This window comes from Ictidomys tridecemlineatus, chromosome 5, assembly GCF_052094955.1.
Source record: "Ictidomys tridecemlineatus isolate mIctTri1 chromosome 5, mIctTri1.hap1, whole genome shotgun sequence".
NCBI lineage: Eukaryota > Metazoa > Chordata > Mammalia > Rodentia > Sciuridae > Ictidomys > Ictidomys tridecemlineatus.
Genome location: NC_135481.1, coordinates 46205698 through 46224759, shown reverse-complemented (window position 1 = coordinate 46224759; position 19062 = coordinate 46205698). Strand labels below are relative to the sequence as shown.

Here is a 19062-nt window from a genome sequence, read left to right as displayed (position 1 = left end):
TTTTTTTAGCTTTCAGTTGTATGGTAATAGTTCTCAGTTTCCAAGAATAAGAGGAAAAAATGCATAGGGTTTGGTCTGAACCTGAGTGATTTCTCAGGATAAAGAATAACAATGTGTAAAAATTTAACAGAGCTGGGCATGGTGGCCCATGCTTATAATCCCAGGGGTTTAGGAGGGTGGGGTAGGAGGCTCATAAATTGAAAGCCAACTTCAGCAATTTAGGGAGACCCTGTCTCAAAATAAAAAATAGAAAGGGTTGGGGACATGGTTAGTGGTTAAGTGCCCCCCAAAGTTCAATCCCTAGTACCGCCCCCCGAAAAAATTAGCTAATTATTATGTTGAAAATAAATTTTCACTGACTTACCCTTGTTTCAATCTTTTTTTACTCTATTTAACTTGTCTTTATTTTTATTTATTTATTTATTTTTTAAAGAGAGAGTGAGAGAGGAGAGAGAGAGAGAATTTTTTTTTTTAATATTTATTTTTTAGTTCTCGGCGAACACAACATCTTTGTTGGTATGTGGTGCTGAGGATCGAACCCGGGCTGCACGCATGCCAGGCGAGCGCGATACTGCTTGAGCCACATCCCCAGCCCTTGTCTTTATTTTTAATTAAATGGGTTGAATAAAACAATACTGTTATCACAAATTTATTGAAACAAGTTAGCAAAATAAATGTGTATACTATTTGGTCTAATATATTAAACCCTTTTGCCCTGTTCTGGCCTTTCTTTATGCCTTAGTATTTTAAAACACCATATATTTAATGAGTTGTGTTGGACCACTCCTGTAATCCCAGCTACATAGGAGGCTGAGGCAAGAGGATCACAAGTTCAAGACCAGTCTGGGCAATTTAGCAAGACTCTGTTTTAAAATAAAAAGGGTAGCTGGGCATAGTGACACATACTTAATCCCAGCGGCTCAGGAGGCTGAGACAGGAGGATTGCAAGTTCAAAGCCAGCCTCAGCAATGAGGAGGTGCTAAGCAACTCAGTGAGACCCTGTCTCTAAATAAAATACAAAATAGGTCTGAAGATGTGGCTCAGTGGCCAAGTGCCTGAGTTCAATCCCTGGTACCCAAAATAAATAAATAAAAAATAAAAAAGGTTGGGCATATGAATCAGTCATAGAGTACCACTGGGTTCAATTTCCAGTATTTAAAAAAAAAACTATTTTTTAATGTGACAGTGTAAATATTTTAAACCTGTGTGATGACTCACTTCAAGACTTTAAACTCAGAGTATAAGAAAAGATTTGTGCAGCTTCCTAACTTTTATGTGAAATGGAATTTGACCCTGAAGCGCCTTTCTTTATACTGAGGCCTGAAGATCTTTAGGTTTCAAAGAATTTCATTTTTATAGTATTTTTTCCCAACATTTTATTATGGAAGTTTTCAAATGTGCAGGAAATTTGAAAGAATTGTTTTGTGAATTCATTAATTTTTATCTCCTATCTGCTTCAATTAACAGTTTTCTATGTGTTTTATTCCATATTTATCTCTCCATCAATCTATTTTTGAAGCATTTCAAAGTTAAGTTGGAGACATTAGGATATTTCACCACTAACCATTGTAGTATGCACATGAAGAATGTTATATATAATTTATAATGCATAATGTTTTAAGAGTCATTGATGATGTTGATTGTTTCTGTAGTTTTTGTTTGTTGAGTCCATTGTCTGAATATACTATAGTTGTTTATTCTATATTGTTAGAGACTTAGGCTATTTCTTGTTTGGGCTGTTATAAATAAAGTTGCTATATAAATACTTGTTTGAATGTTTTCGGTAGACTTATGCTTTTCTTTCTCTTGGTTAAAAAGATCAAGAGGAAGGACTGAGTCATAGGGTAGATGTATGTTTTAGATTTATTTTTTAAAAAGACAGAATTTTTTCCAAAGTGGTTCTGCTATTTTATTTCCCCTATAAGGCTTGTTCTACATCTTTGCCAATAGTCTTTATATTGTAGGTTTTAATTTGTATTTCCCTGGTGGTTAGTGATGTTGAGCACCTTTTCAAGTGCTTATAAGCCATTTGTATCTCTTCCTTTAACAATTGTCTATTTAAAACCATTACCCATTTTGTGTTTTTATGATTAAGTCGTAAGGGATTTTTGTATGTTTTACATACAATTCTTTTATCAAATTTTTTGTGAATATTTTCTTCCAATCTATAACTTATTCATTTTCATAGTGGAGTCAGTTCATTGCATTTTTTTCAACATTTTATATGACTTCGAACATAAAGTTTATAGTGAACATTCATACACTCATCACCCAGTTCTATTTTTAGTATTTATTTTTTGGTACTGGTGATTGACCCTAGGTGCGCTCTATCACTTGGCAACATCCCCAGCCCATTTTTAATTTTAAGACAGGTTCTGGCTAAATTGCTGAGGCTGGCCTTGAACTTGAGGTACTCCTGCCTCAGCCTACTGTGCTGCTGGGATTACAGGTGTGCACCACTGAGCCTGGCTGATCATTAACATTTTATTATATTTGTCCTTTCACATATCTATCCATATATCCTATTATTTGTATTTCAGTGTAAATTGCAGGTATCAGTTCATTTCCCCCAAGTACTTCAAAATGCATATTATTTATTAGAACTCAGAATTTGCTTGCAACTTGTTTTCTTTTGAGGTAAACTTCTTATACCATGCAGTGCAAAATTCTAAGTGAATAATGGCTGAGTTTGACAAATGCATGCACCTGTGAAACCCTAAACTCTATCAAGATGTAGAATTTACTGTCACTCCAGGAGGTCCTCTCATGTCTGGTTCCAGTTAAATTCTGCCTCTCTCCCCCCAGAGGCAACCATTTCCTGATTTTTTGCATCATCGTTTACTTTGGCCTGTTCCAAAACCTCATAACAGTGGATTCATACATGATATACTTTTCTGGTTGAAGCTTCTTTTACTTAGCATGTTTTTGAGATTCATCCTGTGGTTGCATTGTCAGTAGTTCATTCCTTGTTACTGCTCAATAGTAATCCTTTGTTTGACTGTATCACTGTGTATCTGTTCTCTCACAGATATACACCTGAATTGTTTCTAGTTTGGGAGTGTGATATGAACATTTTTTTTCTTATTTTATCTGGTATGAACATTTTTGTACAAGTCCTTTTGTGGGAATATCTTTTCCTTTTTAGGAGTAAATAATTAGGAGTGGAATTGCTGACTTGTAGGGAAAAGTATTGGACCCTTTTTCATAGTGGTTTAACAGTTTCACACTCCCCCAAAAGTTCATTTTGTTTCATATTCTTGCCATATTTGGTGGTGTTAGCCTTATTTATGTTTAACCGTTTTGGGGTGTAGTGGTATCTCATCATAACAGAATATTGTACTTTAAATATCTATTTCTTACATCCTGCCACCTTTATCTAGTTACTCCCCATATATATTATACACACCTCAACTTTTCCTGTACTACTTCTCCCATCTCCAGCTTTTTCTATATTACTTTAACTTTGCCTTCAATTTTCTATGCCCTTGCACTTTTATTTACAGTGCATGGTAAGAACTATTATTAAATTGCTGACCAATGTGGTATCCAAGCATCAAGTTGGTAAATAAGTTACTCCTAAAATACATTAACAGAAATTTGTCATATCCTGGTTGATTAGCTTGAGAATTTTTTTTAAGAGAGAAAGGGTGACAGAATAATATTTGTATATAGACTTATACACACAAGTCATACACAGATTTATGAACACAAGTCTTTGTTTTCTATCAAATATAGAAGATTAGCCACAGTTTGATCCTCTTTATAAAATAAGTATAAAAGGCAAGATCCAAATGGAAATATCTATTGGTTGTAAAGTATTAACAAACTGGAATCTGGAATATACTATTGAAATCATCTACAGTTTGGTTGTTCTCTTAAGTTCCTTCAAATAAATTAGTAGAGTAACTGAGTTGTAAATATGGAAGAATCACCAAAGTGCACTATCCAATCCTCACTTAATTTCTTTAAAAAAATAGAAATAGTTACCTGAGGGGCTGGGGTTGTGGTTCAGTGGTAGAGCACTTTTCTCGAAAGTGTGAGGCACTAGGCTTGATGCTCAGCACCACATAAAAATAAAAGTATTGTGTCCATCTACAACTAAAAAAATAAAAAATTTTTTTAAGTTACCTCTTTCCTGTATGATAGTAATTCTATAGTTGTTGCATATAAGAACCATCTGAAGGAATTTTTAAAAAGTCTTTTCACTCAGATTGTGTTCCAAAACAAGTTAGAAAATCTGAGAAGGGAAGATGGAATCCAGGCATCACACTTGTCTTGTTGTTGTTTGTGATACTGAGAAATGAACCCAGGACTTCCTACATGCTAAGCAAGCATTCTACCACCAAGCTACATCTCCATCCTTTTTTAAAATTCTTACTTTGAGACAGAAGTTTACTAAGTTGCCCAGGCTGACCTCAAATTTGCGATCATCCTGTTTCCGTCACCCAAGTCTCTGGAATCATAGGCATGCACCCACACCCAGCTCAGCATTAGTATTTTTAAAAGCTCCCCACATAATCCCAGTGTGCAGCCAAGATTACAAATCAGTGCTATTAGGAATACAGGAAATAAAATTTAGGTAAATGTATATGAGCTTTCTTTTAAACTTTCCAGGTTGCATACCACAAGGGCATTGGAGATTTTGAAGTTGGGCTTCACCATTTACAAGCTCTGTGACTTTGGGCAAGTTTCTTGGCTAAGTGCAATCATGGTGTAAAGTTTCTAGTGCGATGCAGAGAACAAAGTAGGTCTTTGACAATATCGGGTTCCTCTTGTCTTAGAAGTGGCATCTCTTTGAGGATTACAAACTGTCATTCCTTCACTGTTAAATAAATTCAGCATAGTTTACATGTCAGGTGGAAGGCATTCCTAACAAAGCCTTTATGTTACATCATCAACATGGAAATTAACACAGGGCTCAATTTACTGATTTCCTTGGCTGAGTGAAGAAGTTGGCCTCATACTCCTGTAGTTAAAGTCATCAACAGAACTTGATACAGTTAACTGATGAACTAGACCCAAGAGTAAATTGAGTATGTTATTTTAAGTATATGCTGAAGGAGCTGTATACTTCTTACTCAGAAGGATTTCTTTGGATTTTCTTTTTTCTTTTAAACATATTTAAGCTTCCTGTACAAAACAAAGTTCTGAACTCTTCCCTTTAAATATAGTTTGCTCTTTTAAACAAACTTGTATTTTGGGAAAGTTAATCTCTCTTCTTGGATGTATACATTGCAGCATCTTGAACGATATATAAAATATGTAGGTGTCATTAAATATTTGCTAAATGAATGCTTCCCCCTGAAGGAAAAAAAAAATGATTTGTATGAGCTTTGAAATAAAGCAACAACAAAAGCCCAACAAATAGTCCATCTTTTGTTTCTAAGTCGATACAGTTTGTTTGTGAAATGATGTTCCCCAATCTTTCATGTGAAATATGAGGGCAGAGGTTGAGATCCTGATGTGCACAAAGGTATGGCAATACTTTAAGTGAAAGAATCGAGTGTAGGTAGCACACAGTTGACAGCAATTCATAAATTCTGCCTTCTCCAGCTTTTGGCGGCTCTGGAAAAGCAGCCTGAACAGTTCTTGGGGTTCTTTAGGGTAATAACAATACGTAAAGGGTGGAGTGCTTAATCCTCTTAAGTGAATGATAAACACTGAGGAAGGCGTGTCTTCTAGAGCCTCACTCCCTCGCGGCTGCAGGTCACGTGAGCACCAAGTACTTCCCGATTCCCAGCCACTGTCTCCCGTAGGCAGTGCTCAGTGTGAAAGGTGGAAAGCGCAGGCAGGCAGAGCCGACTGGAAGGAAGTTTAAACACAGAAAGCGAAGCATTTCGAACTATAACGATGCCACACTTTACTGTGACTAAAGTAGAGGATCCAGAGGAGGGGGCAGCGGCTCCGGTCTCCCAAGAGCCCAGTTTAACAGAAATAAAAGCCCGGATTCGGGATTCAGATGATCCAGGTGAGTCCCCAGTTTCGGAGTTTTTGGAATCTGAAGATTTTGTGAGAAAATATAGTCACTAGATATCAAAACTGAAATGCCCTCTTATGGATTGAGAAAAAGTGTTGTGGTTGAAGTATTTTTCACTCAGTTGTTTCACTCCTTTGTATATCTGATAACTTCTTTTACGTTTTTCACACACTGGTTTGTTTTCACCCACAATGAGTTCTGTGTTCCTTACAAACAGGTGAAATTGAATCATGGCAGCGTATGAAAAGAGTTTTCAAACAAATGAGCACAGTAAAAGTCAATGTAGAATTACTTTTTACTTACACAGTTTAGGTTATATCCAGAAAATACTCTAAACCCAATGAGTGAACAACTTTTAAATTTAGCAGTTTACAGAATATTATATAAAGAGGGAGCATGGTTCACTAATTTTGTAATGTGGACTTTGTGATTTCTATAGTTACTTAAAATTTTACCTCAGTTTACAAGATAAACGGTAATTCAGTAGTGAATACTCTTAAGAAATTTTTAATGAAAGAAAAGTACAATAGATGGTCATTATGGTGACTGAGCATAGCATCATTGTTTAATAAAGTTACTTGATGAAGATACTTATCCCTATTATTTTCTCTAAATGGTAACAGTTATACTTTCTAGGGGAATTGTGGTTTCGAAGTCTTAAGCATGCAATTAAAATCTGAAGTTAATATTACGGTATCAAATATAGCCATAGTTTGAAGCCCCTTATTAAATCTGTAAATTGTCAGCAACTTCTCTAGTATGTGAATAAAGTCTAAGGGAAACTCACAAAATTCCCTTTAATTCTGTGATGCCATGATTCTAACTTTTTTCTATAGGAAGTAAGACATTGCAGTTCCTTGCAGTAAACAGCTGTTGATTATCTCAGCTTCTTTCCAAGCTTTAGAGAATTTTAAAGAATCTTTAACTTATTCAAGATGGTTACTAGTTAAAAAAAAAAAGTTCCTTTTATATACTTTTTCCTGATAGAGAAAATTTATTAGGAGAAAATAAAAAGGTTTTATGTAAATTCTTTGTCCACTAGGTTATTTTCATTTTGCTGAATAGTCAGGATGATAAGAAGCTGAAAACAAGTTTAACCGACTTTGAACTTGAACCTGATTCTCTACAACTTCAACTCAAAGAAGTTAGATAATTCTTTCTCTCGGGCCTGTGTGTATTTCAAGATGGATTTTCTTAATTGCTTAGATTTTATTCCCTTTAGAACTTTGTCTTTATTGTCATCTTCATTAATTTCACAAATGCAAACTTCTATTTCCTTTCTCCACCACTTCTACTCTTTTATTTTCGTCTTTATTAGTCCCATTATGTTTGGAGAAACGTAACTCTCTTCAGATTAGAACAGAGCTTTACTCTACGAACAACCACCTAGGAAAGCCATAAAAGTTTGAGAGTACTCAACTTTAAGAAAGTGCCATTATTAGGCTTAACTTATTTTCTTCCATAGTAATTGCTTTGAACAAGAAATAAGTCACAGATATAATCTAATTTGAATTTTATAAGGATTTTCATTTGTTGTTTTCCATAACAGCCCCAGAAAGTCACCACTTGAATAAACTATTGTTTGGCAAGTGAACAACTGCTAGGAATATATTATCTAAATTACCTTAGTTGTAGGGTTAAATTGGAAGGAGAGAGGGGAAAGTCTAAAAGTCGTTTCTTCCTTTTTCAACCTAGGAATAAAGGGTCAGGATTTTTTGTTTTGTTTTTTGGCCCCTTTATGACCCCTCCTGAGTTAAAAAAAAAAAAAATCCTACCTTCATTGTGGTTTTGTTGCAAGTACTTCTAACTTTGGCCAGTTATGTAACCAGTAGTTTTATTTTCCTTTGTTTTTCCTTCTCTGTGGAGAGAAAAATACATATAATTGTATAAATGGAACATATTTAGAAAGCATATCATCCTTTTAAGCGGGTTTTTAAAATATATGTATTTGAATTAGACTAGTGAATAATTTTAGATAAAATAGAAATACACAGAGTAATCTAATTTTTTAAACTACATAATCCTTGCCATACAAACTATAATAGAAAGTCAATATAGTAGAACCCTGCTTAATTGGGGCTTTAAAAGAAAAAGGAAAAAATTCAGATTTCCATAACATTTTTCTTGTTTTCTTCCTCCCTGTTCTGTTTTCTCAGCAACCTATCCATAAAATAGCATTTACCACACACTGTATTTCAGTATCTGTTTACTTGTTTCTGTCTCCCCAACAGACTGATTGATTACAAATTCCTTAAGGACAGAGATCTTATAATATCAATTTTGTATTTCCAGGTTCTTAGCAATATAGTAAGCAAATCAGTGGATAGACATATTCTCTGCCTTTTTAATTCACCAAATGTGGTGTCAGCTGTTTGTGCTCTTTTTCCTAAGGCTACAAAGGTGTAAGAAGTTTCAAGTTCCCCACTAAATGCAGCAGAATGGCATTGGAGTCAGGGACCTGGCTGTGAATCCCAGTCATACTAATTATTACTAATTAGTAGTAGTGTTAATTTGTAATAATTAGCTTGCTGAAAGTCACTCAAGTACTATTTAACAACTTTTTTCCTCATTGATAAAACCAAGGGAATAACAGTACCTATTTTACAAAGTGGTTATAAGGAGGGCATAGGTACCGTGTGTGTGTGTGTGTGTGTGTGTGTGTGTGTGTGTGTGTATGTGTGTGTGAGAGAGAGACACATGTGACCAAGCATTAAAAAAATAAGAACTACCCATTATTTATACAGTGTGATTAGTGGTTAACTAAAAACAAACAAACAAACAAACAAACAAAACAGATTTGGATAGCAGAGGATGGAAAGAATAATAAATGGCATGGTGGGGATCCTGGAACAAGTGTCTCAGGAGGGGACATCACTGATTCTTGGAGACCTGGAAAAGAAGATGACAGATAATAGGAACAATTTGAAGATATTCAAGAAGGATGATGCACTTGTGGGGAACAAATACTTAGGGTGGTTAGCATATTGGTTGTTACTGTTTTCGGGTACTAAGGATTGAACCAGAGCCTCATGCAAATACCACTGAGCCACATTCCAAGCTATAGATAGCACATTGAGCATGTGGTAAAGAGATGAAGGGGCTGGGCGTAGTGGGGCACACCTGTAATCCCAGTGGCTCTGGAGGCTGAGGCAGGAGGATCACCAGTTTAAAGCCAGCTTCAGCAATTTAGCAAGGCTCTAAGTAACTGAGACCCTGTCTCTAAAATACAAAAAAGGTCTGGGGATGTGGTTCAGTGGTTAAGCTCCCTTGGATTCACTTCCCAGTATCAAAAAAAGGGGGGGGGGATAAATTGAGGGTATTTATGAAGTGTTATCCAAACTCTCTGGGACTTCACGTGGTTATTGCCTTTTTAGAGATTTAAAAACCTAGACTGTTGACAATAGTAAGTGACTTGCCTTAGGAAAAGCTTAATTTTTTTTAACATGAATCTTTTATTTTCAGTTATTACCCAGCAATAAGAGAAAGTTAAGTTCACAGTTTTAGCTCTTGACACAAAGTGAACTAGGTAGCAAATTCACTTCCATCAGATAAAGTTAATGGACCAAATTTTTCAAGTTTAAGCATACCAGCTACTGCTGTGTGTTCTCTAGTAACAGTAGCGAACAGTGAGTAGAACTTGAGTATTTTTTAATTGCTGGTGGTTTCTATAATATGTTAGAAATCAAGAGGTTTATAAACATGTTCAGATATGAGTTAGAGTCTTAAAAGTCTAAACGCTTATTTAAGAGTATGTAAGTTGCAATTTCAAAAGGGGTCCATGATCCATATGGACTAAATTAATACTTTTCACTGGATAGCAGGTATATTTGTAAATATATAATTGTATTAGACGTTGGCACCAGTGCAGAACATGCTCAGCATCATAAAATTCAAAACATTAGCACAAGTGTATATGTCATTAAAAAACAATTATCAGGAGGCTGAGGCAGGGGGATCACAAGTTCAAGGCCAGCCTTGGTAATTTAGCAAGACCCTGTCTCAAAAAATAAAAAAGACTGGGGATGTATCTCAGTGATAAAGCACCCCTGCGTTTAATCCCACTACAAAAAAAGGAAGTTACTGTATATCTTAATGTGGAAGGGCCACAGGATTTGATGAGTATTTTCAAAACTAATTTTTAATAGGACCAATAGAACAGTTTTATTGTTTACTGAATTCACGTAATCAGATGTGAATGCTACACTTATCCTTTTTTTACTTTTTATTTTTAGTTGTAGACGGACATAATCCCTTTATTTATTTGTTTTTATGTGGTGCAAAGATAGAACCCAAGTGCCTCACACATGCTAGGCAAGAGCTCTACCACTGAGCCACACCCCCAGCCCTACACTTAGTTATTCTTTTATTAAAGTATTTAAATTTGTGTAAGTATTTTTATGAAATTGCTCCAGATTATCTCCCTCCTCCTCAAATCTTCTTATTGGCCAAGCATGATGGCACATGCCTCTGATCCTAGCAGCTTCGGATGTTGAGGCAGAAAGATGGCAAGATCAAAGCCAGCCTCAGCAATTGGGGGAGGCCCAAAGCAATTTAGCGAGACCCTGTCTCAAAATAAAACATAAAGGACTGGGGTTGGGAGGTTGAGGCAGGAGAATTATGAGTTCAAAGCCAGCCTCAGCAAAAGAGGTGCTAAGCAATTCAGTGAGACCCTGTCTCTAAATAAAATACAAAATAGGGCTAGGGATGTGGCCAAGTGCCTCTGAATTCAATTCCTGGTAACCAAAAAAAAAGGAGGACTGGCGTTCTGACTCAGTGGGTAAATGCACATAGGTTCAATCCCTAGTGCCAAAAAAAAAAAAACCAAAAAAAAAAAACACAAAAACCCCAACTTGTAGTGTCTGTGGATTAGGCAGATTCATACTGTTGGATTGCCTTCATTGGACATATATTGGAAGATTTCTCTTTTCCCTTCCCTTCAAAAAGGGTATTTATTTATTTATTTTTCTTTTTTACCCTTTGTGTGTTCTTTGAGTCTAAAAGACACCCTTGTATCATTTTAATAAATACCCCCCAAACAGGGTATTTATTAAAAATGAACCCAAGGTAAAAGAGTCACATCCCCAGCTCTTTTTATTTTGAGACAGTATCTTACTAGGTTGCTTACAGCCTCACTAAGTTGCTGAAGCTGGCTTCAAACCTAGGATCCTCCTGCCTCAGCTTCCTGAGCTTCTGTGATCATAGGCGTGCGCCACAATACTGGACCTTAGAATAGTTCTGAAGACATTTTCAGAAGTGGACCTACGTTGGTATTGAGCAGCAGCTACAAACATTAACTCACCAGCAGTAAAACAGTATGAGAGCAATTTGTCAAATGAAGTAATAAAGTTCAAATTGTATTACTAATATAAGTTGTTAGCTAAACATTAATTCTGCTCATTACCTGTGAAATCTTACATTCTAAAAAGGATATTTGACTACCTTCTTTTATCGACTAACATTGAGATAGAAAACTAAAGAGATTTTTCTCTGTGTAAATATAACTATTTTCTATAGTGAGGATTTTAAAGCCTTTTATAGCCAGGCATACTAGTACGTGCCTATAGTCACAACTTCTCAGGAGGCTGAGGCAGGAGAATTACTCCAGTTGTTCCAAAGCCAGCCTGGACAATATAGGAAGACCACATCTCAAGAATTAAAAACAAAAGCCTTTTTTGTTTGTTTGTTTGTTTGTTTTGGTACCAGGGATTGAACCTAGGGCTGCTCACTGAGCCACATTCCCAGCCATTTTTTATATTTTTATTTAGAGACAGGGTCTTGCTAGTTTCTGCTATGGGCTTTGAACTCATGATCCTCCTGATTCAGTGCACCTCCATGCCCAGCTGTTTGTTCTTTTAATTATTTGTGTGGGCCTTTTCCCAATCCATCTAACAAACATATATCTTCATGTTTTAAAATCTGAGTTTATCCTTAAACCTGCTGAGTGAGGCATATTTTTCTATCTTCCTTTCCATACCTCAGTAGGAAAGGAAGCATTGCCAGAAAGACTTAACATCTCCCTAAAATATCATCCCAGTTCTTTTTTAAAATTATTTTTTAGGTGTAATTGGACACAATATCTTTATTCTATTTATTTTTATGTGATGCTGAGGATCGTACCCAGGGCCTCGCACATGCTAGGCAAGCACACTACTGCTGAGCCACAACTCCAGCCTCATCCCAATTCTTTTCACTGTGATTTTTACTGTATGTAAGACCTTAATACAAGAATACACAATTTAGTTTGTTTCCTTTTAGTTCTTTTTTTTGGGGGGGGGGAGGCAGAAGGGGAGGTAGTACTAAGGATTGAACCCAGGGACACTTTACCGCTGAGTTACATCCTCAACCCTTTCTATTTATTCTATTGTGACAGGTTCTAAGTTGCTTAGGTCCTTGCTAAATTGCTGAGGCTGGCCTTGCACTTGGGATCCTCCTTTGTCACCTCCTGTGTCACTGGGATTACAGGCATGTGCATGGTTGTAATCTTTCAGTTCTTTACATTTTACAACCGTGTAGATTGTAACTCTTATTTGTCATGTATTCTGACAGTCTTGAACATTTTCATTTTGTATTTCAACACTATTTTCACCAGTTAATTAGAATTTCTCCCAGAATTTTTCTTGCTTAGCACACCAACCCTGTGTGTAGGATATGCTGCTTTTGCCCCACAGAGATTTGCCAGATTGAAATTAACTGAATTCTATAATTTTTTTAAAAAAATAAGCATACAAACTGGGTGTTGTGGTATATGCCTATAATCCCAGCAATTTTGGAGACTGAGCAGTCCAAGGCCAGCCTCAGCAATTTAGCAAGGCCCTCAGCAATTTAGTGAGACTCTAAAATCTAAAAATAAAAAGCTGAGGTGTAGCTCAGTGGGAGAGAGCCCCTGAGTTCAGTCCCCAGTACCAAAAACAAAAACTAAACAAAACCCCTTCATACACTGTACATGTTGCTTAATTGCTAGTTACTTTTATTTTCTATACTTAATATTTAGGAGTGTAAAATATATAACTTTAGCATATTGTAAAATATTTAAAAGATTTTCAGATTTCAGATAGAATTTGGCTATATGGCGTGGATTAAGAAATTGATTATTAACTGGTAAACTCTGAGGAATGTATCATTTCTTGTTTTTGCCATGTTGAAAAAGGAAACAGTTTTACATGAACATGTTGTCAACTTTAAGTTATAATACTACTAGCTACCATTGTTTTTTGAAGGTTTTTTTGTTTTTTCTTTTCTTTTTCTTTCTTTCTTTCTTTCTTTTTTTTTTTTTTTTTTTTTTTTTTGATACCAGGGATTGAACCCAGTGGTGCTTACCCACTGAGACACAGAGACACAACCCCTGCCCTTTTATATATTTTATTTAGAGACAAGGTCTTGCTGAGTTGCTTAGGACCTCACTAAGTTGGTGAGGCTGGCCTTAGTAATCTTCCTGCCTCACCCTCCCAAGCTGCTGGGATTCTAGCATGTGCCACCACACCCGGCTAGTTACTGTTGTTGAGCATAGTAAGTAGAAGAGCCAGTGTTCAAACTAGGCACTTAACAAATATTGGCTCACATAATCCTCACAACCACCAAGACAGGAAACCACCATTATTGCTATTTTCTATATTAGGAAAATAAATTGTCAAGAAATTAGATGATTTAAGTAGCAAATTTGGAATTCAAAGTAAATGTATATGGCTCTAAAGCTTTTTTTGTTTTTAACCACACCGAATGGCCCCTCTGCTTTAAATACACACATAATTTTTTGTTTCCTGCAACTAGGCTGCTCTCTTAATAGTTACTAATTCTTTTTTTAAGTGTTTTTATTAATTATTAATGGACCTTTATTTATTTTTTTGTATGTGGTGCTGAGGATCGAACCCAATGCCTCACACATACTAGGCAAGGACTCTACCACTGAGCCACAACCCCAGCCCTAATAGTTACTAATTCGTATTCTCTATTTCTTTATTATTGTAGATTTCTTAAAATTAAAGTTAACTTCTCCCTCTATTATTTCAAGTATTGGATTGCTTTCTATAAATTTAGTATAGAATATTTCTAAATGGCTGGGGATGTGGCTCAAGTGGTTGCGCACTCGCTTGGCATGTGTGCGGCCCGGGTTCGATCCTAAGCACCACATATAAAGATGTTGTGTCCGCCGAAAACTAAAAAAAAAAATATTAAAAAATTCTCTCTCTCTCGTCTCTCTCTCTTTATCTCTTTTAAAAAAAGAATATTTCGGGCTGTGGATGTGGCTCAAGCGGTAGTGCGCTCGCCTGGCATGCGTGCGGCCCGGGTTCCATCCTCAGCACCACATACCAACAAAGATGTTGTGTCCGCCGAGAACTAAAAAATAAATATTGAAAATTCTCTCCCTCTCTCTAGGAAAAAAAAAAAAAGAATATTTCTAAATGTAGAATATTCTTTGAAATAATGCTAAAAATTGTGAAATTTGAGCATAGAACTTGGCTTAACTTACCTTAATCTGACAAACCTTTAGAAGCCTTCCATTCCTCACATTTCGAGGAAGATTCCTACTTATCAGTGATATAGAAATAGAAGGCTTAGCTGGGCACAGTGGCACATGCCTGTAATCCCAACAGCTCTGGAGGCTAAAGCAGGAGAATTGAAAATTCAAAGCCAGCCTCAGCAACTTAGTGAGTCCCTAAGCAACTTAGTGAGACCCCATCTCAAAATAGAAAATTAAAAAAGGGCTGGAGTTATGGATCAGTGGCTAAGCACCTGTTGATTCAATCCCTGGTACCGAGGGGAAGGAGAGTGGGAGACTTAAAACTTAAAAATGGAGTTAGTGAAATAATTGACTTTAATATAACTTCAGAATACATATTCTTCACTGAAGGTGTGCAAGATATATTTCTTTTAATGTATTTCATTATGGATTTTATTACTTAGAATATGGTACATAATCACATTTTTTTTTTCTGTACTAAGGATTAAACCCAGAGCCTCATGCATACTAGACAAATACTCTACCAATGAGGTATATCCCCAGCTCCATAAGTGATTTTAATCTATTCTAAAACACCATATGATGAAGTAGGTCTCATTTCCTTTGCTGTGTTCTTTCCACAGTAACATATAACCTTTTGTGACAGAAGATTCTAATCCTTGTGTTAGAAATGGTGAATCTATAGTAAGAGTTCTCCTCTAAAGTTGTCTCTTTTTCCCACCTCAATATCTTCATCTGAACTCTTGTGCTTTCATTCTCTGCCTAATGTAAAACATTACACACATTCACACTTAACATCATCACCTCAAGATCAGGTTTGTATTTCTTCCAAGATGACTTACCTAATATTGTTTTTCAACTTTGATTATTCCATTTGTCAGTATCTGTTAGCCCTCAAATATACTTTGCAGTGTGCCTTAAATTTGTAATCATGTTGTAATTCTATTTTTCTCTCTTCAACTGTATCATTAATTATATGAAGGGGAGGGATGGTGTTTTAATACTTTTTAGAAAATTGCTTAATTTTTGTTATGTTTGGACTTCACAGAGGATCTTTAAACTTTTTTACTTAGCTAGGTGTGGTAATGTATAGGTAGGCCTATAGACCTGCCTACTCAGGAGGTTGGGCAGGAGGATCACTGAAGCCCAAGATTTCAAGGCCAGCATGGGCAATATAGTGAGATCCTGTCTGTCTCACTGTTTGCCAAGATTAGAATGTTTTGAGGATTGTCTGTAAACTGAACTTGATTTTCAGAAAGTTCTAGAAAGGTGGCTACTAGAATATTTTGTGATCCGTCAATTCCTAATTCCAGCTTTTATGTTCCTCTTTTGAGCAAAAAGCCTCCTGTATTTAATGAAATGGGTACAAGTGATATCTTGGCTCTGTTTGAGACCGCTAACATAGGACTCATTCCTTAAGGGTGGAACAGGAACCTGGAGTTCTCAGGGTGAAGCTAAGAATGGCAGATCTGGGAAAGAGCTTGGTTTGGTGGAGATCCATGGATTCCTGGAGAGAGAAAGCTAAAGAGTCAGGGCACTGAAATCTCCCTATCCCTGAAGTTTGAAAAGGTAAGGAAGATTCAGGAGCAGAGAGGCTTCCTCCTGAGACTCCACCTGGTTGGTGACTTACCTGCTGCAACACTGCCTGCCCACAGAGAGGAGACTGCTTTGCCTTTGTTCTTTTTTGTTGTTGTTTTGAGACAGGGTCTCTCTCCATGTTGCCTAGGCTGGCCTTAAACTTGTGATCCTTCTTGTCAGCTTTCTAAGAAACCAGGATTATATACATGTGCCAGTGTAACCAGCCTTCTATTTTCTTGAGACTATCATCACTTGTGGTCCTCCAGCAAACAAATCTAAGCTCTTATGAGATGACAAAGAAAAACAACCCATCCGGGCAAAAACCCAGCCAGGAAATCATAAAGAGAAAAATTGCTTAGAATAAAAAATTTGTTGGACCAGTTAAATAGAAATGCAGTAGACAGTAACTTGGACATGAAAATAATAATGGGAGTATTTAAGGAGGTTAAAGTGAAGCAAAAAAGACTTTATAGAAAAAAAAAATAAACATGATTTCTTAGCTACTTATTTCTACCTGACTTGATTCATGCACACACACCTAAGAAAAAGAAAACTTGATAAATTTCATGCTTGTATAGTTTTATCAAAATGGATTCTAGGGCTGGGGTTGTGGCTCAGCAGTAGAGCACTCACCTAGCACGTTCAATCCTCAGCACCACATAAAATTAAATAAATAAATAAAGATATTGTGTCCAACTACAAACTACTTTTGTAGTTGATTCTTCTGTTATGTATAACTAAGAACCAATGAAAAAATAATTTAACTAAAATCTCCACTATAATGTAAACATCACTAAAGCAGAAATTTTATTACTTATATACACTGCTAACCCATGTCAACACCTAATGCCCAAAATGCTGTCTTGCACATAATAGGCTGATAAATAATTAATGGATAAAGGAACTAATGTGATTATTATTGATCTAGAAGATTAAGTAAAAGAAATATTTCAGTTCAGGACATTTAAAAGTGGCAAATATAAACCCAAAAGAAGAGAAAGAAACAAGTGAAGGAAAAGCAGTAATTAAAGATAGAAAAAAAATTCCTGAGTAAAGACTCCAAATGCAGAATGAAATCCCAGGGAGTAAAAGTGATGAAAAATACACATCTAGGAATATCCTGATAAAATTTTTGAGCTCCAAGGATTCATCACAAAAGCTTTAAGATAGCACAAGTTATGCCTATAAAGTATCAGACTAGCATCAGAATTCTAATCCACAATGCTAGAAAGTATGAGACAGTGGAATAGTATTTACAGATGATTGCATTAGCAGTAGATCTGCCTATACCTCTTGCCATTTCTCTCCACCTCTTCCTGCTGGAAGTCCAATAGTTCTTCCCCTGTGCTGTCATTCCACCACCTCCCTGTACTATAGTGGAGCCCTGCTGCAGGAGATGGGCTTCAGTGAACTGGATAAGAACCAGGGACTGGCCCTTGTCTACTCTAGCTACTTGGCTGCTATTGTCTGGTCATCTTTTCCTTACAATAAGTCAGATGGACCAGAGGGAAAATGGCTAAAGAAAATTCTCATAAACTTCGTCAGGACTTTTGTGTCATATTCTTTGTTCTGATAGGCTGGTTTGGCTCTGAATTATCATTATTCCACCTTGATTACCTTTTCTTCCTTTCAGTATGTGGATTTCTTGGGGAAAACAGGAATAACATTGCATTCATAGCTCTTCCAATGATATTTTCCTGTTTCCTTCAATGAGTATTCTTTAGTATTTCCAGCTCTTGATCTCAGCTTCTGCCTATATTTTAGAAAAATTCAACCTTCTATCTTTAACTCTGTTTTAATGATGACTTTGAAATCTTTATTTCCATCATTAACCGTTTATTGAACTAATCTCAAATTTCTATTTCTTTGGATATATTTAAAAAGTAATTTCACTATGAGTCAATTTAAAAGCATGTTAAACATTTTATAAAATATACAAAGCTCTACATTACAAAAAGTTGTAATTGTCATAGCAATATTAAGACAATATTGCCTTCAAAGCACATGGCAGATACACCCCTCCCTGCATATTCCCAATTCCAAATTTTCTCTCAGTGACCTTTTATTCTTAATTTATCTATATTTATTTATTTATTTATTTTCGGTACCAAGGACTGATCACAGGGGCACTTAATTACTGAGCTACATCCCCATCCCTTGATACTGTGTTCTGCTTCTTATTAGGATCAATTGTATGTCCATCATAAACTATTGATGTCTGGGATGGATATGTGGCTCAATGGTAGAGTTCTTGCCTAGCATGTATGAGGCCCTGTGTTTAATACCCATTACTGACAAAAGAAAAAAAAGGAAGAAATAAACTTAATGTTCAGTGATTTACAGGCAATAAATTTGGTTTTGTGTTTGGTTTGGAATCACTACTCATGCCTTCTAGCTCCTTGGTAATGAGACTTGGCTGACTAATGATATTTGTGACAATAAGGAGATAATTTTGAACAGGTAGAAGCACCTTTGAAGAGGCACCATGCAGCAGTATAGAAGAACATCACAAAGAGCTTCTGTTATATTTGGTACTGCAGGAAACCAGTTATCAGGGCTCTAGTAATTTGGGTAAATCTTTAATACAGAAGTAGTAATTGTAGCTGTAGTGTTTTTGAGGAAGAAAATGGTCATTTTGTGGTCCAGGGAAGCACATGAATTATGACTGTAAGTAGTAGCTGTCAGCACATTAATTTTATTTCCTTATAATTCATTACCCTTCAGTAAGCAACTGAAAACTCATAGGGTATTGAATCCTTTGAAATACATCTTAAATTCCACTAACTGGCCAGAGAAGGAAGATCAACATCTGGTCTCTAAAGTATGACTTATTTGCATTTTCTCCTGTAATTGAATAGACATTCTTGTGGAAAAACTTTGTCTAAACAGTTTAAGTGAATAAAAGAAAATTTAAATCCCAGTTTCCAAATGTTGTGCATATAGGAGGCTCATCATTCATATTGGTTTCTGAGGATCCAGTCCATGATTGGCTGGTTTCAAGGCAGAAGTATCATGGTGGAAGGGTGTGGGGCAAGAAAGCTTCTCAGCT

The 19062-nt window shown here is 36.1% G+C and overlaps 2 protein-coding genes across 5 annotated transcripts in view; one reads left to right on the top strand and one right to left on the bottom strand.

Moving 5' to 3' along the window:
- The window catches only part of Nutm1 (NUT midline carcinoma family member 1), a 40745-nt gene extending 32786 nt beyond the window's left edge, over positions 1-7959 (bottom strand). The window contains exon 1 of the mRNA XM_078049896.1: positions 7753-7959. The gene's annotated coding sequence lies outside the window, so the exon portion shown is untranslated. The remainder of the gene's footprint in view (positions 1-7752) is intronic.
- Slc12a6 (solute carrier family 12 member 6) overlaps positions 1-19062 on the top strand; it is a 96429-nt gene that overhangs the window by 15046 nt on the left and 62321 nt on the right. For 2 of the 4 annotated variants that reach the window (XM_078049895.1, XM_021734461.3), the window contains exon 1: positions 5740-5968. The exons of the other annotated variants lie outside the window; for them this stretch is intronic. In XM_078049895.1, coding sequence (XP_077906021.1) covers positions 5851-5968 — 118 coding nt within the window. In that variant the 5' untranslated portion in view covers positions 5740-5850. Of the gene's footprint in view, positions 1-5739; positions 5969-19062 lie in introns of those variants that run through there. 4 annotated transcript variants of the gene reach the window in all.